At 37.5% G+C, this 27260-nt stretch overlaps 2 protein-coding genes across 4 annotated transcripts; one reads left to right on the plus strand and one right to left on the minus strand.

Annotated features, from left to right (window-relative positions):
• The first annotated feature begins 702 nt into the window (after positions 1-702).
• On the plus strand, positions 703-12417 carry tbxa2r (thromboxane A2 receptor). Of its 3 annotated transcripts, XM_039599158.1 has the most exons (4): positions 703-824; positions 5772-6599; positions 9207-9340; positions 10419-10740. In XM_039599158.1, the coding sequence occupies exons 2-4, from the start codon at positions 5808-5810 to the stop codon at positions 10594-10596; spliced, it is 1104 nt and encodes a 367-aa protein (XP_039455092.1). In that variant the 5' UTR covers positions 703-824; positions 5772-5807; the 3' UTR covers positions 10597-10740. The 3 variants fall into 3 exon arrangements, with proteins under 3 accessions (XP_039455092.1, XP_031615166.1, XP_031615167.1); XM_031759306.2 differs by lacking the exon at positions 9207-9340 and having other exon boundaries at positions 10419-12417; XM_031759307.2 differs by lacking the exon at positions 9207-9340 and having other exon boundaries at positions 722-819; positions 10419-12417.
• A 359-nt stretch (positions 12418-12776) lies between these two features.
• gipc3 (GIPC PDZ domain containing family, member 3) lies at positions 12777-26386 on the minus strand. Its single transcript, XM_031759290.2, has 6 exons — positions 26100-26386; positions 23064-23249; positions 22448-22628; positions 16907-17016; positions 15749-15830; positions 12777-13933 (listed from the first exon to the last, which is right to left on the minus strand). Exons 1-6 carry the CDS (start codon positions 26373-26375, stop codon positions 13782-13784), a joined length of 987 nt encoding a protein of 328 aa, XP_031615150.2. The 5' UTR covers positions 26376-26386; the 3' UTR covers positions 12777-13781.
• Between the last annotated feature and the right edge of the window lie 874 nt (positions 26387-27260).

Genomic DNA, 27260 nt, shown 5'->3' on the forward strand with positions numbered 1-27260 from the left:
GATATTTAGAAACAATGCCACACAGTTGTCGTTTTGATTTGATTTTACCGCTTGTAAAAATGTTGCTACCCACAAAGTATTATAACTACACTGGACATTTGTTCTTCTTTTGTGTCTGCCACTCATGCTTTGCTATGCTTCCTGGATGCGGATAAAGGATAACGATTTTAGATTCTAGTACTTTTCTCTCTGCAATCCTTTACGTTCGTGTCACTTTACCTCCAGCAAAGGAATTTCTGGTGGTATTCACAAGTGACAAGTATAGAAATTGAACATTGTTTCTAATTCTGTTCTTGTTTTCATTTTATCATAGAGCTTTATAATTAAAACATATCGTTGTGACTGTAAACAGAGTCTTAAAAGGAATGTTAACGGCCTTGCGGTATCTATTTGCGTTCAAAACATCTGTCCTCCAGCCTGTTTTCCAAAACATGAGATAAAATGCTTGAGGGACAACTTTGTTCTTATTAAAACAACCTGATTGCCGTCCATGTGTTTTGGGTGTTTTTTTCATTTACTTTTTGCTTGTTAACCTTTTTAGATCACTTGCCAGCCTTTAAAAGCAAACATTTTTAAAGTCCTACTTTTTTTTTCTATGCTCTTCTGCTGCATGGAAAAAAAAATTGTGCCTTCCTAAAGCCCTCCCCTCCTTCGAGTTCCTGGGAGGGGTGTACTGTGCAAAAGGAAGCAAGACTGGATGAGGGGGAGATGAGTATCAGAGTAGGAAGAGTAGAGGAGAGGACACAGCTGGGGGAAGGGAGTAAAGATGAACCAGGGTTACTACTAAAGGTCTTTTTGTCATCAAGCTGGACTTGTGATGTAAGGTATCTATCTCATGTCTTTTAGTCGTTACTATTTGCATAATTTTTGATCTTTCAAGAGAGATGTTAAGGATGGAGAAGTAAAAATTTTACAACTGCAAAACAAGTGATCCTTGAAAACACTTCTGTGGTGTCTTCTTCTATGAAGTCTTTTTTAATATTCAGTGATTTGTAATTGTTAAGCTTTTTTTCTTATATTACTGTATATGCGCAAACTACACAGGTCTAAAGATTTTTTTATATACTTTTATAATTTGTATTGTATGTTATGGTATTTCATAAGGACAGACACAGATATTTTTTGTCGCTTCCAGTTGTTTAGTTTCAACTTTCAACTTTTTAGGAGGAAAGGAAAAGCTCTCAAATCTACAGGAAAGTTGGTTTATTACAGTCAGGAAAACAATATACATTGTTTATGTTGTTTACCTGACTGAAATTCATTTAGGAAAAAGACAAGAGCAGTATATAAAATAAAGCTAAGTATACTCCAATATCGCACCAACTGTTCTGATTCCATTAATTTATGCAGTTAAATGACTTTGTGAGTTGGATTGGTCTCTGGAAGCTAAGACGGGGTGTCAGTGAGAGTTTCAGTCTCGCAAAAAACTATTTTGAAATCACTAAAATCCTACAAAACAAAATATACAGGCAGTCATTCTTTAAACCAGCACTAAAAAATCCTTTTATACAAACAGAAAAAGTACCTCTGTGGCTAAAAGTGCAAAAATATAATACATTATACATTACCGATCTCTTAATACAATCTTACAAACTCACTTGCCTGGGTTTAGAAAACCTTGGGGGTTAATATGATTTTGCATGCATTCAACATTCTCAACATTTCAGGACAAGTGCAAAACTCATGAATGCATTTCTGTGGTTTTCCATTAGGCCCATTGGTAAAGCATTTTTACTGCCATAGTGGAACAGCATTTAGCATGGCATATTGATCTTGGATTCTAACAGGCACTTTTGGCTAATTGCTCTTTAAAAAGGTTTTCCAGCTCAAACGAGAGTAGGCTCATCATATAGCACTTCCTAAGGATGTGAAGGATTTCATTACCTTTTGTAAACTGTACAATAACTTGTCTCAGTTTATGTATCATCAGTTTTCTGTGGCAAAAACATGTTGCCACAGTTTTTTGGGTTCTCCAGTTCTTAATATGTATCCACTCTATTAGCGAGATTAAACAAATATTATAAAATTCTGATGTAGTAAAGGAAAAGGGCTCATATCTTAGTTTTATGGCTGATTTATAATGGTTTCCACCACTCGCACAAACATCAAAGCAACATCAAAATATTCATCTGAGTTGTTTTTGATTAATGAGCAAATAATTGGTGTACTGAACCTGATTTCATGATCTCCTTTTAGGCAGTGGCATTTTCAGCACTAGGCATTAAGTTCTCCTAAACTAGTTTGAAGGGTAAATTTGATGCTTTACAAGATTACTGCATGAAAGCAGGCTAAAACAGACACCTGTTTAGTGTTTTAGTGGTTCAGTTGTTTTCATTCCTAACAAGCTACCAGTCTGTGCCCAGTTGGCGTGTGAAACAATACAGGTCTTCTATGCCCACTTGGCCAAAGGTTAGATCGTTTAGATTGTTTTATTGTTTCACTTCAATACAGAAGCAGTTAGCCTAATTCTTTTGAAATTCAAGTCACTAAAGTTGTCTTCCTGCCTGTTAAATGTTCTGTGCATTCCACTCTGCATTGTTATGATTGCAAATGTAGAAGCAAAACAATAGACTACAGGAAAATGAATGGACAAGTGGAAGAAAATTCCCTATGGGGGAAAATCCAGCAGCCAGATTTTAGTTTGCACAATTTCTAGTAATTGAAATTAGAAGCGTCAAGACAATGATCACTCACTGCTGCCAATAATACACAACTGTCTGAGACAGCTTTTAGTTTTATTCTGCTGAATTTTAGTGTCAGTACATGTTAATAACAGCACCAGAAGCTTTTCACTTTTAAAAACCTGCATAATTCTCCGTTTTGTCCTTTATTGTCTTTATTTGTCGTTTTCTGTTGCATTTCTGTATATCTTCCTCCCATGATCCATCTTCTTAAAAGCTACTACACAAGTATAACACCAAACAGTGAAATAGTTTATCTGTCTTAAAACGACTGTTCAATGATAAAAGGTCTCAAATTGCCTACAGGAAGTTACACCCACAGTGCGGTTTGAGTGTGGAAAACTAAATTCTGATGGTGATAGAAAATTTTACCGGATTCACTGATGTGTTTTGTAAATAGTGCCAAAGACAATCCAAAGTGCAAATGCAACTGAGCAAAATATAGAACATGTAAAACACATCAAAGATTTGAACTGAGAAAATCTACGCGTTCTTAGAAAAATATTGGCTCATTTTGATTTTGGTGGCAGCAACGCACCTCCAAGAAGATGGGACTGGGCCATGTTTACCACTGTTTGGCATTCTTTTAACAACAGTCCATAAACATCTGGAAACTGAGGGGACCGGGTGCTGGACTTTTGGGAGAGGAATGTTATCTCATTCTTGTCTGATGTATTATTGTGGCTGCTCAATAGTCCTGGGACTACATGAGCGTTTTTCTCTCTTGATGCTCCAAATGATTTCAGTTGACGAGAGATCTGGGCTACAGGAGGCCAATTAAAGCACCCAGACTCTTCTGATATGAAATGATGCTGTTTTAATAGCTATGTTATGTAGTTTACCTCAGTCTTGTGAAGATATGCAAGGCCTTCTCTGACAAAGATGTTCCTGATTGCTCTAAAGCCTTTCATTGCTGAAGGTGCCTTTCCAGATGAGTAATCTGTCAGTTCATGGGCACTAATTCACCCCCAGGCTTTTGAACTGCACATTCATAACAAGCAGATGTTCTCTTTCTTCTTAAGTCCGGAGAAATCGCTGGCCATGTTTACAAAAAAGAATTTCAAATAATCTGACAACAGAACAGTTTAGTCCATCTTAAATAACCTTTGACCCTTGAACATTTCTCTATCATCTTCACACATGGCTTCTTTTTTGCATGACAGACCTTCAACCTGCATTTGTGGACACGCAACATGGCAACATGACATGACCAAAAAAAAGTCTTTGCAATATTATGTTGAGCAACATTATTCTGAAGTTGCTCCATAATTGCTTCTTTTTTTGTCTTCTCTTTTTTTGCAGATTGGTGAACCTCTGCCTCTCTAAAATGTGTTTTTTATAACCATCCGTGTTACTGATCTGTTGCCAGTAACCTAATTAGTTGCAAAACATTCCTCTGGCTGTTCTGTTTTTAGGTCCACTTACTTTTCCTGCCTTTTGTTCTCCCCATTCCAACTTTTTCTGAGACATGTTGCTGCCATTAGATTCAAAATCAGTTTCAAATGTTCTTAGTTTAAACATTTGGTATGTTTTAGATTTGCTATTGTGAATAAAATATTGGTGTACGGGATTTGCATATGTTGGCATTCTGTTTTTATTTACATTTTACAACTTCCCAATTTGGGGGTGTTTGTAAATAAGGTAACAACACATTACTGCACAGGCAGAATTTATAGAGTATAGTACAGGCATATGTTTCTCAGTGGAGTCTTTCTCTCAGATCATGCTGTATAGTTTTTTGTATATAAATTTGTTTCTTAAAGCAATAACCTACAGTTGCTGTTTATTTCTTTAGTTAACACAGAATGAAATCAGTATCTTGGTGATGTGCTGTGAAACAAATATTTAGATTAATGAAAGCTTTGGATATTTGTTTCCCATATTACCATCCTGAGACTTCTTTTTTTATTGGGGAAAGAATACCAAGAGCTGATTATGTCATTCTATGTTTATTTCCTTTTAGTGCCACCAAACTGAACTTCCTGGCAGGATATGCCAGCTCTCCCACTCTGTCTATTTTGGTCTCTGTCACTCATTCCCTCTCTGTCCCATACTGTCACTGTCTGCATGCGTTTGTGTGGGTGCTGTGTACATCTGCGTCTGAGCTGTTACTTTGCATTCTTAGGGTTTATTTTCATAGTTTAGGCAATCGATCTTGTTGACACTAAAAATATTGGATCCCCTGATATCTGGCAACAATGATTTTACCTCCAGATAAAGGGTTTTTAATAATACAGACGCACTGTCAGCTTTCTTTGCGACGTGTTTAATCGTCCATAGAACTGTTCATTGCATTTTCAGCCTTTGTTGTAGCAATACAATACTGATGTCATAACAACCAATGAAATGATGAAAAATTATAAAAACAAAGAAATGATCGTTAACCAGAATTGGTTTTTTAAACCACTGACTGTTGAACTACTGTGACACCTCAATGTGTTTTGCTTGTTTGCATGCTAAGATAGGCTTCAGCCATTACACGTGCTCTGATTAGAAATACGATGTGTTGCAGTATGCTCAATGTAAATAACGAGTTGGGAAAGCGCCATTTAGAACTGTGTTAGAGTAAACACATTTTTATCTCGGACGTCACCACATCTGAAGTGCAACAACATCGGCCCACCTCTTCTGACAGATTATGTCACCTTTGCTCAGTTTGTTTATACTGTAAGAGTCGACCCAACCAGCAAAAACTCATAAAAATATACAGAGACAGTTCTTTCTCACACTATATAAACTCCTTAGAAAACTCAGAGATGTTAAGCCAAAATCTTAGTGCTAGGAGGTTGCAGTGCTGCCACAGCATGCGAGAACAATAGGATTTGACTGTCTGGTGGTACAACTAAGCTAACCATGCAATACACAATGACACAAAATGTATGTGTCATGTAGTAGTCAAAAAAAGAAAATCCATCTGGTAATATTGTAGTGTCCCTGCAATGGGTATTGTGTGGCTGTCCAGTTACTATTATTTTGGTGCTTGGATGAATGTATTATATTTTCAAAATGTAATTTTTTAACTTTCTGTTTGTTTGTTTGTTTGATTTTTTTGTTTGTACTCTTCTAACTAGTATTGTCTTTCCATCTCAGAGTCACCTCAAGTCCACGAGTGTGCACCAGCTGGCCATGATGAATACCTCCAATGCCAACAACACTCCACAATGTTACTCCCTCAAAAGCCCTCCGTTCAATTACACACATCCCATCAGCTCAGTATACTTCTCAACCATCTTCAGCACTTTGGGAATCACCTCAAATCTCATTGCCTTCATTGTTCTCATCAAATCTTTCCGACAAATGCGGAATCGGTCACGGTCTTTCTTCTTAATCTTCCTGGGCGGTCTTGTAGTTACTGACTTTATGGGTCTTTTGGTCACAGGTTCCATTGTGGTCTCCTTCCATTTTACACATTTTAATTGGCGCCAAGTAGACCCTAACTGCCACTTCTGCAACTTCATGGGTATGTCTATGGTCTTCTATGGACTGTGCCCACTGCTGCTTAGTGCCACAATGGCCATGGAGCGCTTCTGTGGCATTAACCGTCCATTTGCACGCTCCACCAACATGAGCAAGAGCCGGACAGTCTACATGGTGCTGATGGTATGGTTGGTTGCTGGCTGTATTGCTTTGCTGCCCTTAATAGGCGTCGGGAGCTACCACATACAGGCTCCTGGCTCCTGGTGTTTTTTCAACATCAGTTCGAAAGGAAGTGATATGGTCTTCTCCCTGCTGTTCTCCCTCGTGGGGTTGACTTCGATCGTTGTGTCATTTTTACTGAACACAGTGAGTGTGGTGACACTTATCAAGGTGTGCTGTGGACAGGACAGGACACAGCGGAGCCGAGACCATGAAGTGGAGATGATGGTGCAACTTATCTTGATCATGATTATTGCTTCTATCAGCTGGTGCCCCCTCCTGGTGAGTTTGTTTGTTTGGTTGGTTGGTTGGTTGGTTTGTTTTGGGTTGGTTGTTGTATATAGACAAAAAAAGCAAAATGACAATTGTTAAGTAATACACTAGTAATACAGAACCAAATTTTGCAATTTCACTCTTAAATAGCATAAATAACAGTAACACATACAGCCCCAATTTTCATCTAATGTGTCACACCAGTTATTTTATTGCGTAATAACCTATAAGAACACAAATTATTAATGGTTAAATATTTTTTTGTTTTGCTTGTTGTTGATTTTTTTTTTAAATTTTTAATCTTAATTTTTAATTTTAGAATAAAACATAAAGGATTTTATGCTATAATTTGAAAAAACGGAATTCCTTTAATATTGCGTAAATAAACAAAAACTTAAGAAAATATTTTGAAAACAGGGAAAACAATAACATTTTCTTTTATTAAACAGATTACTAACAATTATTTTTAAAATATTTTTTTTTTTTAAACTTTCTTACTACTTAGAAACAGGTGAGAGATCCAGTTCCGTATCTCAGTTCAGCTGAAATGAAGCCTAGCACACAGCTACCCACTACAGCTACCTGCGTCAGCACCCAGCTGTCAGTCACATGCAAAATTATACATTTTTTAAGCCATGATAACATTTAAATTGGTGAGTTAAAAACATGTGTAGCTAGGCACTTCTCTTATTTATTTATTTATCTTTTCAAACAGCATGAGGAAATATATCATTTTTACAGTCTATAACATTAATAGTTTGTAAACCTCATGTTCTGGAACAGCAAACTATGTCAAAATATAACTGATGATAATTAAAGTCACATTAATGCTGCTGTTTTCTTATTCACAATGTACACTGTAATTCCTCATATAATGGGGTTTAATTTTCTATCTTTATTTAAGGTACTATATTGTGCTGTTAATAAAAAAATACTTTTTGTATCGGTTTCAATTATATGGCACTCTGGCATTTTACTGGACAATAAAATGCCCAGTTTCCATTAGTCTACAAATAATAATTAACGAGCAGGGGTGGAATCTCCAATGTCATTTCTAAGCATAGAAATGACATTGGACTACTCAGTCAGCTAATTGCTGTGTTATTCTACCACACCAGAGAAGAGGTGAGGGAGTCAGAGAGAGAGCCGAAAAGAAAGAGATGACACTTTCAGGTAGAGCAATTCAGTGTCAAGCACATGTAGCCAAGGAGATTTCCAGACAGGCAGAAATGGAGATGAGACTGAAGGGCCAGACAAATTATTTATGAGGTCAGTCTAACATCTGATTGTTTGACTAATTTATGTAAGCTTTCTGCTACAGGAACACTTGTTACATAACACTGTGTGTACATTAAGTGCTTAAACAAATACTAGTACACCCCTGTCTCTTCATATTAACTTTCTAGAAAGTAGCTGTCTTTGGTCAAGAAATGTTTTATTTGTAGCAGCTTTTTCAAATCTAATCCTCATATGAAAGAAACTATTTATCTGATGACCCAGATAGTGAACTGAGGTGATGTTGCAACATAAATGGAGCACTTTGGTCTTGTACAACAGTCGCTACCCTCCACAGAAACATCTGGCCCTGTTTCAACCAGTGTAACAGTGTGTTGGACTCCATAATTGCAGTCTGGTCTATGACAGTGTGTGTTGTGTGATGATAAGAATTCACTGCCTTCTGTTGTAAACAGAAGGAGAAGATCTCTCTTGTTTTTACCTTCTTTTAGGCTATGTCTGTGTTTTTTGACAATAAATTTTGCCATTCTATGTTTTCATGATTGAAGAAATACTCAGAATATATATATGAAAAAACAAAAGTAGCCTGACAGGCTAAACTTTTATAAAGACTGTTCACTAAACATTAATCATGAGGTTGTAATAGAAAATTAATATTTTCAAGATATTGCAAGGTGACACACTTACTTTTACTGTGTCCACCTGCTGTTGTGTGAAAAATGGTTTTCATATGTTTGAAAGCACCGCGCCATGACCTCAACTATCTAGTTTTTTGTTACCAGCGCTTCTTTTAAAATGTTTGAACCTTAATGAGGCATCACAAGGTCCTAAGCTCCTTTTCTCTGTGTATGCTTCAATTCTTCTTAGTGATGCAGTCTATTTACTAGCTGATCTGAAAACCCTCTGTACTTACCCTGGATCAAAGAGCTCCTAATGCCCCACTTGAGATGACATATTTCAACTCAAGATTGAAGCAGAGCCTTTAAAGGAAAACATCTAGTACAATGTCAAACAGCACTGAAAAAGTCCAAAAAGGTCCAGTGTGGCAACCAAGACTCAAAACAAAACCCAGACCTTCTATGGGAGGTGTTATTTATAGATACTGATGAGATACTGATGCTTTTTTAATATGTATAAAAATTAGACAATTTCTGTTACGTTCAGCCTATCTTTTACACTTCTAATACGAATCACCTATTGCATAATTCAGTTCTTTACACTTTTCCTTTCCTATGCATAGTTAAAAAAATAATAAATCAGCTACTTCATTTTTTTTACTGAGTTTGCCAGAGAACGAAATAAGAAGGACTAAAGTCCCTGAGTGGAGCACACATTTTTCTGCAGTCTGGTCTAACATTAGTTGTGTGATACCTTGTACAGATATACATTTTGGTGAGCATGAAGACTTCTGAAGTTCCTGATGCTAAAGTGGTTTTGTTCGGCATACGAATGGCCACCTGCAATCAGATTTTAGATCCATGGATTTACATCATGTTTCAAGTGTCCCCACTAAGGCGAGTAAAACGTGAAACAAAAATCTAACGCTGCTCATCCGCCATCGCTGCTCACCCCCATGGCACCATATTTTTGCCAATTAGTTGGTCACATGCCCTAAACATCTCCAAATGACAGATTTGTACACATCAGTCCACTTCATGCACTGCCGCTTCCAAACCGATACTTACTTGCTCAAAGTTTCATTCCATTCTTTCTCCAGTTAATAGCCATTAAACTTCTCATCATGCTTGTTTTTTGGCCTTGCACGTTCTTTAATTTGCAAAAATTAACACACGTACGTTCTCTCATCAGAAACATGGTACTTTTCGTTTTGCAGATTTTCGTTTTATTTAGTTACTGATATTTTTTTCCTTTGGAGTAGAGCTACAGAAATCCTGGAATTACAGAAAACTGGAAAATGCAATCAAGCAACAGTTATCTGCAGTTGAGCCTATATGAAATAGCCTTATTCTTAATGTCAGTTTTCCTCTTTGTTTTTAAAAATGAAAATAAGCCACAATGTTAACTGGCCTCTGCAAAACATGAGCCCATGGAGTACCAGTACCACTGAGAGGCATTTGCCTCACAAAAACGCTTCATCTTGCATGGTCTCTTGCATTGCTGGAATGTAAAAACTCAGGAGAACAGAACTGTGACACAAGCTAAATTTTGAAAAGAAACTATAAGCAACACTAGGCCGGTTTTTAATTCCTGATGGAGCTTGTTAGCATGTTTTCCCCCTTCTGGAGACAGTTGGGGTAATGCTAATAATGCTGTGCCTCACATGAAATGTGGGTAATTGGGTAATGGGTAATTAGGCTATGTTACAGCAGCCACTGCCTCAGGGACACCATGACAAAATTAGCCTAGCCTTTCTTGTTAAACTAGACATAACTTATAGTGAGTGTCTGTGTGGATCTGCAATATTAACCTATTTCATCTTCCTTCTCTCATTCGCTTTTTCCGATCTCTTCCTTTTGCTATTTCTTATTTTCTTTCTTTACCATCTTCTCCCCCGTCGACTGCTTCCTCCTTCATGCTTCTCTTTACCTCTGCTTTTCTCTGTCTGTCCCTACATTATCCCTCCACATCCAGGTCTTTATTGCTCAAACAACGTTCTCCAGACATCGTCTCCATGACTTGTACCTGCTGCTGTACCTCCGCTTTGCCACCTGGAACCAGATCCTCGACCCATGGGTTTACATCCTGTTCCGAAGGGCAGTCTTTAAGAGAGTCTACCCCCGCTTTGACTGGTCCCGGAGCTCAATCATGACTTTGTACCCATATTTTCAAGAGACTGCACGCAGATTCACACGATCTTCATTAGGAAGCAACCTGGGCTCAGATGAAACAGGAGAAACAACACAGTCAAATGTCACTCCTCCATCTACCTTAAAGTCACCTGACTGAGGGTCATGGTACAGTGTGTTTGTTTCTCTGATTCAGAAATGAGTGATCACAGGGATCAGACATGTACTCTCAGCTCCATACATCGCACTGAAGTTAACTATATGCACTGCTACCTAGATATACTGCTGCATTAAGTTAACCGTATTTAATGTACCATTAAATAGGATAAATTATCTTGTTTTCTCTTTGTTTGATGTATGCTTAGACCTGATGTTGTGCTAACCATTTTAGGAGGAAACCCACAGGCAGCCAAGTCCAGTGAACCTGAAATATAGAAACTGTAATACTGTAGAGGTGCCTATGACAATTTCATTGAAAATAACAGTAATAAAAATATGAATATGAATAATAACATTTTTCATTTTATTCTTAACAAGCAATATCATATTATAATATATTCACATAGATTTGCTAATAGTTATCCTGACTGAACATGTCCCAAACTCTGAAAACCTATAAATGATTGAAAAATGCTAAAAGATCAGTTTCTTGCATTTAACTTCATTGTTTTTTTTACTGAGTGAGATATTCTGTTTCAAGGTTGTCTGTTACATATGGGCTGAAGGATGTTTGCAAGAGGAAAAAAGATGGCTTATTACGAATATCAAAAGTCTTGACCCACCTTTCATTCCTGTATATTTATCTGGAATATGTGCAGTGAAAACAGTGTGTTAGCAATTCCAATGTGTTTGAACGTTAGTATTGGAAAATGACTTTAAAAAGTCAGAAAACATCTGGCTCCTTGAAAGCAAAATGTGAACAAATGAGGGATCAAAAGTGATGGTAACTTCATTATAAGTTGAAATTCCCAACTACTTTGATTTGTATTTGGTCAAACTGACATAGGAAGAAAGCAAAATTCAGTTTTTTACATACAAGGTTTAAATTGCTTATCATCTATTATAGTGTTGTATGACAGTCATATTATTATTGTGTCTCAATTCAGTTACTTCCAAAGTGGACCCTTGCAGAACAGGACAGTTTAATGCAGATCAGCCTCAACCAGTGACGCAACACATGTAGACAAAGTTATTGTATGTATTTTTTTAACGAATTAATATTTTACTGATAACTGGTATGTCGTTCTAATGATCTCCAGAAATCATCTCTGTATTCTCCGTAACAAATACTGGTATGTAGTCACTTAGATATTGATTTGTTTTATTTTGGTATACCGTCCATTAAAATGCACAAGTGCTGCTCAACTGAATGGAAGGTGTTAATTAAAAATGATGTATTATGTCAAAGTATGGTTAAGTGTAAGTGGGAGTGAGTATGAAAATGCATGCGTGAAGATTTGTAATTTGAATGAACTCACCCTTTAAAAAGCATTCTAAACATCTAGATAAACTACAATTAGATAATCTAAACAAGTTCACTGTCTAGAGTTTAAATTTGGTGAACATTATTGTATTTTATTGTGATTGTTATAAAATCTTCTGCCTCTTGGAGATCTTTAAGCTAAGATTCAAAGTTGATGTGGACTGAGAATATGTTTTGTTAAGAGAGCAATATTCATTCATTCAGCAATACTCATCATGCACATAAAGTAATGCACGCTGTAATATCACTCAACTCAACCAGTCTTCCACAACAGTTTTTTTTTACTCCATAAAAGTTCTCCAGTGACAATGAAGTGTAAATGTTGATTGTTCACGTAAATAAAGGATCAATAAAACAGAAATATGTGTTGCTGTTAAATATTTAACCATTTTGCTTCCCATACAGAAATGCAGTCAAGTGGCAACACAGAGAAGAATACTGATGTAGCTCAAACCGTGTAATCACATCTTAGGTCAAACCATTTAAATTTAGCCGTTCGGCGTTTACTTACCTACATGTATGCAAAACAGTAAGGCAGAAAAAATATGCCACTCCAGTGTTTAGTTAATGCTTCCTTCTTTTTACTGGAAATACTAACCAATGCAGAAACACAAAGTGAGATCTACACACTGAAACTAAGAGCAGTGATAATGAAATGCTACAACAAACTGCTATAGTATATTTGCATTCTCTCTCTTTTTTAAACAGACTGAAGGCTCCCTCAGTGAAACATGGTACAATGTTAAAGTGAATATGTAACGTTTTCCTGTTGTCAACAAACACAAGAAATTCTTTCCGTTTTTTAAGGAAAAGTAAGAGTAAGAGTTTACATACAAGCACAAGAGTCCACCAAAATAATTTTTTGATTTCTTTTTGACTGTGGGAACTTTTTGGGTCAAATTTGGTGTTTGACAGCAATTTCCACATGTGGGAATCTGAATTGCAGAGCAGGAACATCCAGCTGAAGATTGCTCCCCTGGTATTCAGTTTTTAGATGACAGCTTTAATTAATGTCCTAAAGCAGATTTTTTTTTGTTTTTTAATTTTTTTAAGTTCAAGTCAGGTCAGTCAGCTACTGCAAGACTGAGAATATTTAAAGCTGCAATGCATTTTTCTGGAATGCTTGGTAAAATCTAAAGCACAGATTTTTTTAATTTTACTTATATAAGTTGTTGTTAACTGAGAGAAAGATTACTCATTTGGTCTTTGAATGTCCTGTAAATGTTTCTTTCCTGTTTTCCTGACAATTCCTTTCAAAGTGAAACAGACTTACTGGTGCTTACTGATTTCCCTGGATTCCTCAGCTGATCCCAACTCTTGCAGTTTCATAACATACCATTGCATGCTTGTGGCAGACGTGAAGACTTCTTTTAAATGCATCTCTTTTTAATTAAATATTCAATCACAGCTTTTTAATGATGATAAATTAGTGATTTCTGATTATTCATTTAGCCAAATGTATTTAAAACTACTCTGCAGATTTCTGTGCATTGTATTTCTTGTAAAGATTTGACAGTTCAGTTTAGTAGTACATTAAGAATCTGTTATGCACAAATTAGTGACATTTCATTTCTCAAAAAATATCGCAGTACGGCCACGATTGCAAGTGATTCAAAATGAATATAGGGACTGGAAGGCAATATTTAAGCACTTCTACGTTTTACTTTTTTGCAGCTTGATATACCAGAGAACAGAACTCTTCTCTCTTATGTGTACAATAAATGTCTAGATTCTGCCATTTTTGACATCTCCAATAGCTCCCCATACATCAAACAAAAAAACATCAGGGAAGGCAAAATCCCCCAGAACTGAATCCAGTGCCTCTGCAAAGTCATCGGGGTTCTTCTTGTCTTTGCCCGCTTCCACAATGGTGGTTGCTGCAGAGAAAATGGGACACAAGAATGTACATATAAAATTTACTCATTCTTATCTACAGTTATTCTGGTGTAACCTTGTAATCTTTAAGCCGTGGGACACCAAGTAAAAACACAAAATGTGCAAGCATTTTTCCCAAGAAACACTCAGACTGGAATTCTGTTTAATTTTACAAAAGCAGGCAGTAACATGGGCATTGGCTTGTCTCTGGAATAATGTGTATTCATGAATGTCAGTCACTGTGTGTTGAAATATCCCTGGGAAGCCATTGCACTTATGGGAACCCTGAGTATATACTAATTGTGGAATCTTATTGTATTTGCATTCAGGCTGTATAAATAAGAAATTTAAGTTTATTGTACATTTATTCAATCTTTCTGACTAATAAAGCCTTTTATTTTATTTTAATGTCAAGCATAATGTAGAAAAGTGGCCTTGTACAGATATACAGTCTATTCTAGAGTCTAATCCACTGTGCGAGCATTTAAAGGATATTCAGAGATTGTCAGCATCCCTTTTTAAAGCAAACTGTCAGTGAGAGTAAATCATATTTAGTAAATCATATTTTCCCAAGTGGTTTTCTCAACAAAAAAACAAGAAAAAGAAAAAGAAACTAAACATATTTTTTAGGAGGAGATTCAAGCAAGCAACGGGGTGAAGAGCAGGGTAAGAAATCATTGCCCTATTTTAGATGAGGTTCATGCAACATCAGGCCACTGGCTTTGAGAGTCTGGGAAAGGGCAATTTCATATCACTCTCAACTTCTCAGCACAATAGACCCGAATTCTTGCTCATTCTTCATCCTTGTGCAGTTCTTGTGATATTTAGTAAGGATGTGATGCTGCCAATTTCTACTATTATTAACCCTGACTAAAAAAAAGGTCCACTTAATGTTTTTCTTTTCAGGGGCTTTTAGCCTTTATGACCATCAGTAGCTCTAGGTTGCTCAGCTGAGCATGAAATGGCAAGTATTAGCTCTCCATGACAACTGAGCAAAGTCCTTCAGCTGAGATATACATGCAAGTGAACATGTACATATCTAGAATAAGATATTTTGTCATTTTTCTTCTCCTCCATAAAAGCACCAAATTCTAAATCTTTCAAAATTTTGTCAAATTAAACATTAAACATGGTTAAACATTGTTTACATTGAGATTCTAGGAAGAGTAAAAGCTGAGAGATAAACTCCTGAATGCTTGTTCCTTTTTGTTTCTGCATTTGTCAGGGACTGGATTCTTTCCTTATGCCCCTTTGATACAGGGCTGGAGGCCAGTTAGCAACCATTCAATCGTTAGGGAAAACTGTGTATTCCCAAATTCCCAAACTGCAAATTCCCCATTCACACAGACCTAGTGACCAGTCAGTGACCCCTTGGTTGCTAAATAAAACTGTATAGTCCACAACTGGTTGCCAAGTGTTGCTAGCAGTCTTATGGTGCAGCATCAAAAACCTTACCTGTGGCTACTTATGTTTCCAGCACATTAGCATGGAAGATGCTGCCTTGTCTGCTAACTAGTCAACAAGTGGTGATGAGAAGGATTCATACTGGAAACAGAGACTATCAAAGTAAAAGTCACTCCCTTTGAAATGTGTTGGTTTCAGCAGTAAAACAAATGTTGCATGGTTCCATTTTGCATCATATTTTTTCAAGTTTCACTTCTACTAGGAGTGATCACAGCAATCTGATGCAGAAGCCTCTTTGCATAAGATTTCACCCGACAATGCTAAACAGAAACCACTTGCTAGCAGCTCATTCCTATCAACTAGTGAAACTTACATTCCTTTTAAGGACAAATATGTTAATCGGCAAGTCTTACCCAGCTCCAGGTCTCTGATGCCCATGTAGCTCTCCAACAGGTCGTCCACTTTTTTGGTGGCTCGTTCTTCAAATTCATTCTGCTGGCATGACGCATACAAACAAAAGTGTGTAATACTATGATAAACATGGTGGCAGAGGAACTAAGACAGCAGGTCATGTATGATTTTACTGGATTGCTCCTTTTTCAGGCACTTTGTTTTAAGTTTACTGTTATAAAGTTATAAGGGCATCTATGGATGATGAAGCCCTTAGTGTTAAAAATCCAGTAATTCTCCTTATTATGAAATGATGTAAATGTGTTTATATATTTTGTTTGATCACATTCCAGATCAGTATAAGGTAAAATATCCAGCATAAACAAAATGATTTCCAAGATTTTTTTCCAACATAATAAAGAAGATTCAATTTAACACGTAAAAAACACTTTAATTAAATTAAACAAGAACAATTCTGCCCACTCAAATAATCTGATCGCACTCAGTCTTGTTTATTTTGTGCTCTGCAGATGAAAGACATGTACGTAAATGTAGACATACACAACCAGTTCACTCTTCTTTTTCTAGTCTCTTATAACTGCCACGGGGTTTATTTGATGAAAAACTGAAACTATAGAGCCCACATATTTAAAATGTTACTAAAAAGCACTAATATAATATATGATATAATAGCTCTGTGTCAAGTGTGTGAAAACCATGATACATAAAAGGCAGTGAACAAAATGATTGGTGGTTCAACCATTAAACATTTGTGTGGGAAGTAATGATAACTTTGTTTATAAAGGTCACTTCCAGTTAAGGAGTTTTGTTTGTTTGTTTATGTGTGAGTGGAGTCAAACAGTTCAGTTACTTCCAGCTCAAGTCAGGTCTGTGATGCCCCATGTGAGCTTTGAGTGTGACTTAACACAGAGGAAAAACCTTAAATCAGAGTGTGCTGGACACAAGACAAAAAAAAGAGTTCAAGTGTTGATAAGAGGGTATTTAAAATGCTCTATATCAGCATATGTGTGTGTGTGTGTGTGTGTGTGTGTGTGTGTGTGTGTGTGTGTGTGTGTGTGTGTGTGTGTGTGTGTGTGTGTGTGTGTGTGTGTGTGTGCACGTGCACTGAGTACATCTGAAAATTTAATCAGTCATTGTCCGGCAGGACATGTGAAACTCACCACTTCCTGAACTGTAGCAGAACCCTTGGACCTTAGTCGCAGTGTTTCCTTCCCATTCACCATCTTGCCCTCATTAGACTTTGGCGCTCTAGTCCTCATTCCAATCATGTCTAACCACACACGCAGAACGACAATCATTAATCAAAGTCAAATGTTTATTTGGTTAGACGTAGCATGGTGTTAATTGTGTAACATAGATTTTTTTTTTTTTATTCTTGCAAACTATGAATATATTCTTCGATTATTTCCCATGAGGCTGATGTGTTCCTTCCAACACATCACTGTCAACACAGTTCTTTGGAAAAGAAAGACAACTATAACAATGCTTAAAGATTTCCATTCCTTATTTGGAAGTTGTATCCCATCCAGTGAAAATCTAAAAGTCTGAAACCCACAGTCTTTGTATGATATTTTTTTTAGGTTTTTATCTAATGTATTTCCAGTCTCACTGCTGGCTGTTGTTAGGCTAATGACTGTGTTTGTCTTAAAAACGTTCACCCCAAATCATTTGGTAAGACCTGCATCATTAGATAATCTGTATACTGTACAGTGCAGTAATTGAAAGGCAACATTTGTGAATTCAAATGGATTCATATTGTCATTTGTCTCAGCATTGCCGTGCATATCTTTAACCCTCAGCGGGGCAATTTTGAGCCCCATTATATTTTATACAACAACATGTTTTTGATGATTTTGTGTTCATCATACCAAAATGCTGCACTGAACCTATGACAGATATTCTAAAATGTTCTAATTTGATTTATGTGGTTTTCAGTCATTTCGTGGAAATCTAAGTGAAACACCAACACACGTACAAACAAAATTAAAACAACCCTCATCTGTTGATTTTTTACAGAATACTTATTTTTTAACAGCAAACTCCATAACTGAAAAAAAAAACATTAAGTCAGTGCCAGGGTGTTTTTTTATACTTTTGTTTAAAAAACATTAAACATATTTAACCTTTACATACTGTTCAGGTCGCATTTGACCTATTTTGACATTTCACAGCATTAAAAAATGCCTAAAATGTTTCTTTCATTCTTTTAGACTGAAATGTAATGGCTTTTTAGATTAAAGATAAAACAAGATTAAAAAGGTACCCGTGCTGTCATTTCAGTGAGTGTGGGAGACTCCCACACCCACACATACAACGCACAGATCATTTGTAATAAGCAATTTTTTTGTGTGTGTAAATTATGAACTAATATTGATTATTACAGATGGTAGTTGTGGAGATTTATTTTATGTGAAGACAGTGGTTAATGGTTATAATAGTTACTCTAATGGTCCAGAACTTTCTGGCCATTTTCATTTTCAGTTAAATATGTTTAAATCATCTTGACTGTTTTGTTTCCATGTTTTAGAGAAAACAGAACATGTTACTGTGTGATGATACGCAATAATGTTTTCTTTTCTTTCTTAAAAACGGACCCATGAAAGCATTGAATACTCACAAAAGTGTCTTGCGAATATTTTCTGCAGAGGTATTCTGAATATTTAGATTTTGAAAACTGTCATATTAGATGCCTAACTGTCTAAGAACAACTAACAAATTACAATGAAATTAAAGCCTATAATGTTTACAGAAGTACATAAAAAGCTCTTGCAACACCAGTGGGCATTTTCCTGTATACAAACTATGGAAAGTTGTTGAAGAAGTAGACAAATTCATAGACTTTAAATTTCCTCCCTTCCTTTCTTAGTCTGTTTTATATATTTCTCATACTTAAATGTTTCAGATCACAATCAAAATTACAATATTAAGTTTTTAAATGATTATTTAATTTATAAGGGGGAAATACCGATTCAAACTTACCTGGCCCTATGTGAAAAACAGATCACTTGAAGGTCACTACTAACACACTAAACCCCTAAATGAACATTTGCATGCAGAATTGAAAAAATTTGCAGACTGATGTTAGAGTTTAGGTCACTGGTACAAGCATGACTGTAGCGCTCTGGTATTTCAAAGAGATGCTCAATGGGTAAATAGTTCCCAGAGAAAGAATTTGAGCCCACGTCTCCTGACGTCTGCATTAAAATGCTCATCTGGTTATTTCAATAATTCCTAAGAGAAAATACTAGTTCAGGGGTAAGGTCAGAGGTCAGCATCAGCTATGTCACGCTAACAGTATAAACAACTGATACTCCAGAAGCAACTACTCTATGTAGCATGTTTGTCCTGCTGCGAGTCAAATATGATCTAAAAAGTCTAATAAATGCTAATAAATGACATATCTTAATTGGAGCTGAGGTTTATATGACTTTTAGTCTTTGAAATACAGCGGCTCCAGCCACAGACTCTACAAATACTGAGTAAACCTTCATGATGCACACAAAAACAAAAAAGAACTTCAGCTTTAACCTCTATGTGTGTGAGTATGAGAACCAACATGTGTTACAATTTTAGGATTCGAGTGTACTTTATCATCTTACTTTTAATCGAATCCATCAAAATGCCATTTGGCAGCATGTTTCCGCTTTTAATTCAAGTCATTTAGTTGCCAACACACCTAAAAAGACCTGCGATTGACAGATTTACCCAGTGAGATGAGGGGATGTGTTTCTGCTCTTATCACTGTCATGCAGAGGGTCACACCACACTGTGACAGTTCACACACACACAAAAGAGGTGGAGACTGAAAGCACAACGTGATATACTGGAAAATTGCCGGGTTTATTAAAGGAGCTTGATATGGGGATGCCACTCAGCTTGGGTTCAGCTTGTCATTTCCTCATGGACCATGAGAGATAGCTATAAAACAGTAACAAGATAACACGACAGCTTCAAAAGCAAACTAATCCACGCTGTAATCCATCCCAATCAGAATTATGCATGTTTATTCTATGCTGGTATTTTGATGTGTATGGCATTCTCAAAAAGACTGGAATATCTGTTAACAGAGATGTGACAACATGTTACGAGATACCGATCTGTTGCAGGAAGTAAGCCAGTTAACCATGGATTTGGTTTCCTGTCTGATAAGCGTGCTGTGGACAGTGAGGCTCCAACCCACTCAGATTCACTTAGGAAAGGAGAGTAAGGTGTTTCCTCTACACATTGTAACAAGGATGCAATAAATCAACAACTCACTGAACTGTTGACAGGTAAACTATTTTTCATAAAGAGATACCTCATGCAGTTAAAAGCACAAGGATTACCTCATGCTGTTAAGGACCTTTGCTGTTTGAAAGGCACAGAGATTTGATGTATGTAGCATAGAGGTACCACAGTGCCGCTGATGTCAGCTTAAACAAGCTTGTCAGACTGTAACGAGACATAAAAGCAAATACAGCACAAGGTGGCTTGTCAAATCACTATTAGCTGATGAACCTGCTAACTACTTCTTTTTATTTCCTGGCAGACATTTGAGTGAAATATAAATAAAAGTACCTTTTGAGCTCTGTAAAACAGGGAAAGCGCAACATGTACATTTGGATCAAACATTTACTTTACTTAATTTCTTTGGCAGTGACTCTGCAAGAGTGTGAAAAATGAGCTGCTGTGTCTTTTCTCTCTCCCTCGCCCTTCACTCTTTATCGCTGTGTTAGCATGGTTTATGTCTTCTTCTCTCTCTCTTCCCATCTCCAAGCCCAGCCCATCCAGGCAGATGGCAGTCTGCCATGAGCCTTGCGCTGCAATGAGTTTCTCCTTGTTCAAAGAAAGTTGCTTCTTCTTTCCATTTTTTCTCAAACGTTTTGCTGTTACATTGCAACAGGGTCCCACACAACAATTCTCACACAACAATTCAGTCCACATAACGTTAACAAGCTGACTATATATTTATGAGACGGGGGGGTTAGGAATGTAACGCAGAAGGCTGTTCTCATGAGTGCACTGCCATCCATCCATCTATCCATTTTCTTCTGCTTATCCAAGGCCGAGTCATGGGGGCAGCAGTCTAAGCAGAGAAGCCCAGCCCTCCCTCTCCCCGTCCACCTCCTCCAGCTTGTCCAGGGAACACCACGGTTTTCCCAGGCCAGCCGAGTAATGTAATCTGTCCAGCATGTCCTGGGTCTGCCCCGGGGCCTCCTCCCAGTGGGACATGGCCAGAACACCTCACCCAGGAGGCGCCCAGGAGGCATCCTTGTCAGATGCTTGAACCACCTCAAGTTGCTCCTTCCGACGTGGACGAGTAGCAGCTACTCTGAACAGGGGCGCAATTAAGGGGGGACCGGGGGGCACTGGCCAACCCCCCAAAATTTGCTCGTGACTGTAGGTGAGGGTACCGGCTTTTACGCTCAGTTCTCTTTTCACAATGACAAACCGGTACAGCATCCATCACTGCAGCTGCAGCACCAATTCGTCTGGTGATCTCCTACTCCCCTCTCCCCTCACTTGTGAACAAGACCCTGAGACCCTACTCAGTCCTCAACTTGGAGCAGCAACAACCGGAACAGAGCTGAAGCCCTTTTAGGTTTAGGTAGGGATGGAGCCAGGTTTTGGTCAAATTTAGTGTAGACCTTTAACAGATTAAACATTCAGTTCGATTCAAAGTTATGCATATAGCTCCAAGTCACAACAGCAGTTGCCTCAAGGTGACTTATATTGTAAGGCAGAGACCCTACTACAATAACTGCAAATAGTGTTGTCCTGCTTAAATTGAGAATTAGTCTGTAAGGACAGAAAAGTAAATGTCTGCCTCCGTGTAAGCGCGCATGTTCATGTCTAAATGGTGTTTCCAGTATTCCTGTTAGAGATTTGTGATTAATTGTTCCCCAGTGTTAATAACAACAACAACAGCAAAAATCATTCACAGCCTTTTTAATTTTGTATGTGCATGTCTGGTAATTAAATTTTACTCCGTAAGTAAGACGACAGTTGATTTACAAAGAGAAACAAAAACTGAGAGGGGGAAACATTATTAGTTTATATTTTTCTGCAGTATTATAGACTCAGTCTATATACACAAAGTGAATTCATTTACATGTGCATTCTTCTTCTTCTGCATTTTTTATTTATACTTCACACACAGCCATTGCAGCTGACTGCTGTAACACTGGTCAATTAAATGTGGCTGGAAAGTTTAACAAGAGTTCAAGGCCCACCGGCATACCACCAGTGAAATATCCCTGCATCCTCTTTCTGTTTTTGCTGATGAGTTATGAAAAACAACTGAGGAGTACTAACCCCATCAACAGCTGGGGACAATGTCAGGCAGGACGGCAATAAGCTATTAGTGTCCACTTTCTGTGGGCTGTCCTACAGGGAGAAGTTGGTGTGCTTATAATATTAGATAGCCATGCCATGCTATAAATCACAGTTTTTTCCCATTGTTTTAGCACCAGGAACCCTGCTGGTTTTATTGTATCACATAACTACACATAAACTTTAATGTAGGGCAGTGAGTGCAAAGGGCAGGAAGCAATAGTACTGACACTTTTAGTATGAATGTTAGTGACACTACTGAGTTTTAATAGTATTTGTGTGCAGACCCAGTGACACCTAATGTTCTAAGGGAGTTCAAGTTGAAACACCCATATTAAAGTCTAAAATTAACAATCAAACTAAAAAAATATGTACCATGTTCCACTTACCAAAGGCTTTCTTGGGTCCCACAAGGCGAAGAGTGAAGGGTACGCCTCTCGGTTGCTCTTTTAGCATCTTTGCAACCTCATAGTGTCGACACCCTACAATGCTCTGGTCATTGATGGCCTCGATGTGGTCTCCAACACATACTGTCTTCAGCCGGTCAATGGTGCTGCCTTCCTTTATCCTCTGAAAGAAAAATATTTGACTAAATACAGTATATGAAGATTTGAGTCATCAACTGTTTTCAATATTTATGGTCCTTTTTGGGAGGGAAAGCACAATGCATTGACATATTACAACTAGTGTAATCATTACAGATTTTGCAATGACAGATTTTTATTATTGCAATATGACCAAAAAAAGGAAATGGGATTTTAATATGTTTGACTTTTAAGTTTCTCAGAAAAGTGGATTTATGTAATTTTAATGATTATTTGGTAAATTAGTACCGAAAACCATGAAAATGTCCTTGGTTTTATCTTTTCGAATACCTCTGTGGCCTCAGACTGTAAGGTAGCACTGACCAGCTGAAGACTGGAGCTTCTGCTCTGTGCTTTGTGTTATTAATCATCACAAAAACTCCAAATTTTGCAGCAGTTGGTAAAGAAACTTCTCATCCACCTTGATGAAAGCGTAGCCGGCCCCGTTGTCTGTGATCGTGAGACCCAGTGCATCTTCTGTCTTTGTCACCTCCACCTCTTTGGTCTCCCCTCTTACATGGGCAAAGATGAAGTCCTCCAGTCCAATCTGTCCTCCCAGTAGTTTCTGCATGTCCACTTTATGAGAGTTGAGAGTGCAGAACAGGATCTGAGGAGAAGGAATGGACATATTTGGTAAAGTAAAGTGAAAAAGTGAGTCAAGCAAGGCCTGTAACCAGTATAAAGACTCACAAAAATTAATAAGCCATGGGACTGATTAAGCATGTATTAATAGTATTATTTCTATTTTCACTAGCAATTTATTATTCTCATTATTTCTAATACTGGACTGATTTAAGCACATTTGTTGGCATTAAAATCTAATTGCCACTGAATGCATTGACCATAAAACTGTAACCCTGCAGCCTCTCTTGTTCTTTCATTAACTTCCTCTTGTTTTATTACAAAAGCAAATGGACCACATCGAAATTTCTCAAGCTGTGCTGTACAGAGATTAAACAGCAGAGGGCAGTAGAGCCAAACAATAAGCTTAGCTGAATTTGCGGTCATGTTGTTTTCAGTGGCACATCCAGCGGTGGTGAATGATTAAGAAACTTCATTTAGAAGTTTCAACTTCATACAAAACTATTAAGCCACAAGATACAGACAGGTTGAGTAGACATACACATTTTTTTTCCTTCTGCTTTAGAAGATCACATAATCATACTTGTTACTGATTCACACTACAGATCCAAATCCTTTTATAAAAAAGCATCTCAAAGTCATCAGAGCTGACTGGCTCTCGAGATCACCTATTTAATGTCACTCATGCATTGAAGCAAATGTGTTTTAAAAGAGCAGTTGCATATTTAACATTGTGGGATTGAACTTTTGAATGTAGAATATCTTGTCCGTGCATTTCTGAAAACTTGAGCTTTTGCTGTGCGAGCAGATGTCAAAGTTCAGTTTTCTTTCATAAACCGTAACAGACATTCGAGATAACTTGAGTTGACTGTTATCTTGGAGCAGTTCCTATTCATAATAACTGCCTTGGCAAACGTAGTGGTCTTACTGTCATCCAAAGTCTTCTCTGATACCTGGCTTTACAATAACTGTATGCTATGCCGCTGCTATTGATTGCATCTGAGGTCAAGGACACTTCTCACTGTCTGCATGCAATTGGATTTTAGGCAGTTATACAGTGCATGTTGTTAAAGTAAATAAACTAGTTGCATTTTATCATAAATTGTCTCTATATTGCAGGGAGAGTGTTTGTTCTGTTGCAGCCTACCCTGACCAAACATAATATACTTCACATTAAAAAAAAAGATTTTGCTTTTACTAATGTGTTTGTTGCAAGGTAATTCATGAATCTGTATTATCTGTGCATTTAGTAAGCAGCTTTTTGTTGTTGTTTGTATGTTTATTTGTTGCTGAATTCTTGGATGTGACATGACATGGCTGACACACAGTTTCAACTTCAGATGGGGAAGTGTTTGCAATATATTCTACAGCTGCAGATTACTTTTGACAGCTTGATCCTCCAAGTTGCAGGGCTGCGTTAATAATATCAGACTACATGTGACTGTATTGCATTATAATACATTATTAGTATTGTAAATCTATGTAAATGCATCAAAGATAAAGTTAAAAAAAAATACTAAGGGAACAAATTTAACACTTATCTAAAATAATCTCATATTGATTGTTTCCTTCTAAAACAGATATTGCATGTCAAAGGTTACTTTAACAAGGTTGAACATTGCGTGCCGCATGTTTCTGTGTCACAGTCATGGTTGGCGGGTGCCCGACAAGACCGTCAAGGTCATTTACTATGAAATGTAACTTGGTCTCCGTCACTCTTACGTTTACATCTATCAGATACGCTGAAAGCCTTCATGGTTGGCCTTCATAGCTGATAACTAGCTGATAGGGCCAGAGTTGAAGAGTGATGTTCTGTTGCCAAGTGTGTTCAATCAACTATGGAATGAAGCAAAATAGCAGCAAAAAAGGCATTCAGGTCTTTTCCCAGTTTATTCATGTGTACTGGTGCACATAAAGTCAGATACATTTTTCATGTTTGATAAATCAAACTGCAAATCATTTGTGTATATTTTTATTAATTAGATTATTTTTTATTTACTGTTTCCTCCTACTCTTTCTTTGATCACTCTTGCATCTATTAACACCTGCTCCGGCTGAATTTAATCTAAATGCCTGTCTTAAAAGAATTTGCCTTTTACCATGTTTAGCACTCAGGGGCGTAACAGGCTGTTCCATCCAGGCCTTCCAAAGGTTCACAGTCAAGGTCTCAACTCAAGGATCTTAGGCCTTATGAGCAGCTTCTTCTGTAACCTTACTGCAAGCAACAATTTGGTAATCTACAAAGCTACAAGTGAACTATTTAGTTATCTAGTAATTATTCTGGGGGGAAAGAAAATATATATACTGTAAGTTATATTATCTGCTCAAACTGTGATACTTTACATGAGTGTGCTGTAATACGTCTTTAATTCTAAAGGAACTTTAACAAGTAGGCATTCAGTTCTATTCATAAAAACAGGCTGAGTGTTATATTCCTATGAGTGACTAAGCACACAATATCTTATTTTCTACTCTACTTTGTGGGTTGATCACCTTTCAAAATAAAATTATTTCCTTCTGTTGTTTTTTTTTTTTTTTTAGGACTCTATAACTGTAGCTTGTCACGTTAGATGTTTGTTAACTGATAAGAAGTCGTTATATGGTTATTTCTTTCCGCTATTGGTCCTGGTCAAGGTGCAAACCAATACACATGCTGGCTGACAGTAAGTAGTAAATGATCATTGCGCATCATGGAAAAAAAAGAAGAAGCAGAGAATGGAAACCTAACACCTATTCACAACTAGCCTGATAGTCCTGAATTTCTACTGGTTAAAAAAAAAACAAGCAAATGATTTTTTTTTAAAATGTGACTGTTTCCACAACTGAACATGTCACTTTATTATTTTATTGCATTCATAGCCGAGTGTATTTGTACCTCTGAGGGGGAGATGTTGAACACTTCTGCGATCTTGGCATACAACTCCTTGACATTAGTGAATCCATGAATCCGCCCTGTGGGACTCCCATGAGCCAGCTGGGTGTGGAAGATGAGCTTAGGTCTGGGGTATTCTGGTGGCTCTGCTGGTGGCGGTGAAGGGGGAGGGAGCGGAGGCGCTGTAGGCTCCGGAGACCCCTGATTCTGGCTCTGGTTCTGGGCCTTCTGCTCCTCCGTGGCCTCGGCCCCTGCTGCCTTGGAGTCCTGCGGGCTCATAGCCTCTCCGGTCTGCATCAGCCCCAACTTAAGCTGGGTCCTCCCCTAGGAGCCCTGGTGGTGCACTGCTCAGAAAGAGAGAAAAACACTGTCCTCCCTGACCGTTTAGCTGACCAACCATCCAACCAACCAGCTACTCAAAGCTTTGCGGCAAAGAAAACATAAATTAGTGATGAGAGCAGCCTGGTAACAGAAGCTGAAAGAAGCCAGCCAGACTCTACCAGGTAGAAACCCAATACCTTTTGAGTTGAGGCTTGTATTTGTTACACCTGAGCCTCGGGGAGCTCACGCATATCGAACACACACAAAACATATCAAGTAAAGGTTTTTTTTTTTCATATATGTGATATGGTTATGATTCTAATCCTTATATCAGTCCAGAAAAGTCACACAAGCGCGTTCCAGAATATGTAAACCTCCCTCTTAAGTGTGAAGATTTCCTGCATACCTGCAATTCTGTATAACTACCAAAGTGGGCCACTGGGAGTTGGCCACAGACAATATCCCAGTGTTACCAGTAAGATGATATCATTGTAAGGTGCCCCCGTTCGCTGGCCTTATTGAATGAAAGAGGTTGTTGCTGGGGCAAATCCTTGGTGATGCACTGACCTTTCTGACCCCACAGACAACTTACACCAACACAAGATTACACTTAAAGCCAAAAGATAGATGTTTAACTCATTAACTCAATCTAAATTAGTGTCCTAGAAAGTGTTGACACATGACTAAAAAACACTAAAATAAAGAGTATTACAGTATATCTTATTATCAAACTCCAAGCACTGGTCATATATTGTTCATGGCAATGTAAATGGACAAATAATACCTATGAGAGATGGAAGTGTAGTATTAGTGATTAATGCAGTTAATAATAAAAAGGGCATT

The sequence above is a fragment of the Oreochromis aureus genome, linkage group 15 (assembly GCF_013358895.1).
Source record: "Oreochromis aureus strain Israel breed Guangdong linkage group 15, ZZ_aureus, whole genome shotgun sequence".
Lineage (NCBI taxonomy): Eukaryota > Metazoa > Chordata > Actinopteri > Cichliformes > Cichlidae > Oreochromis > Oreochromis aureus.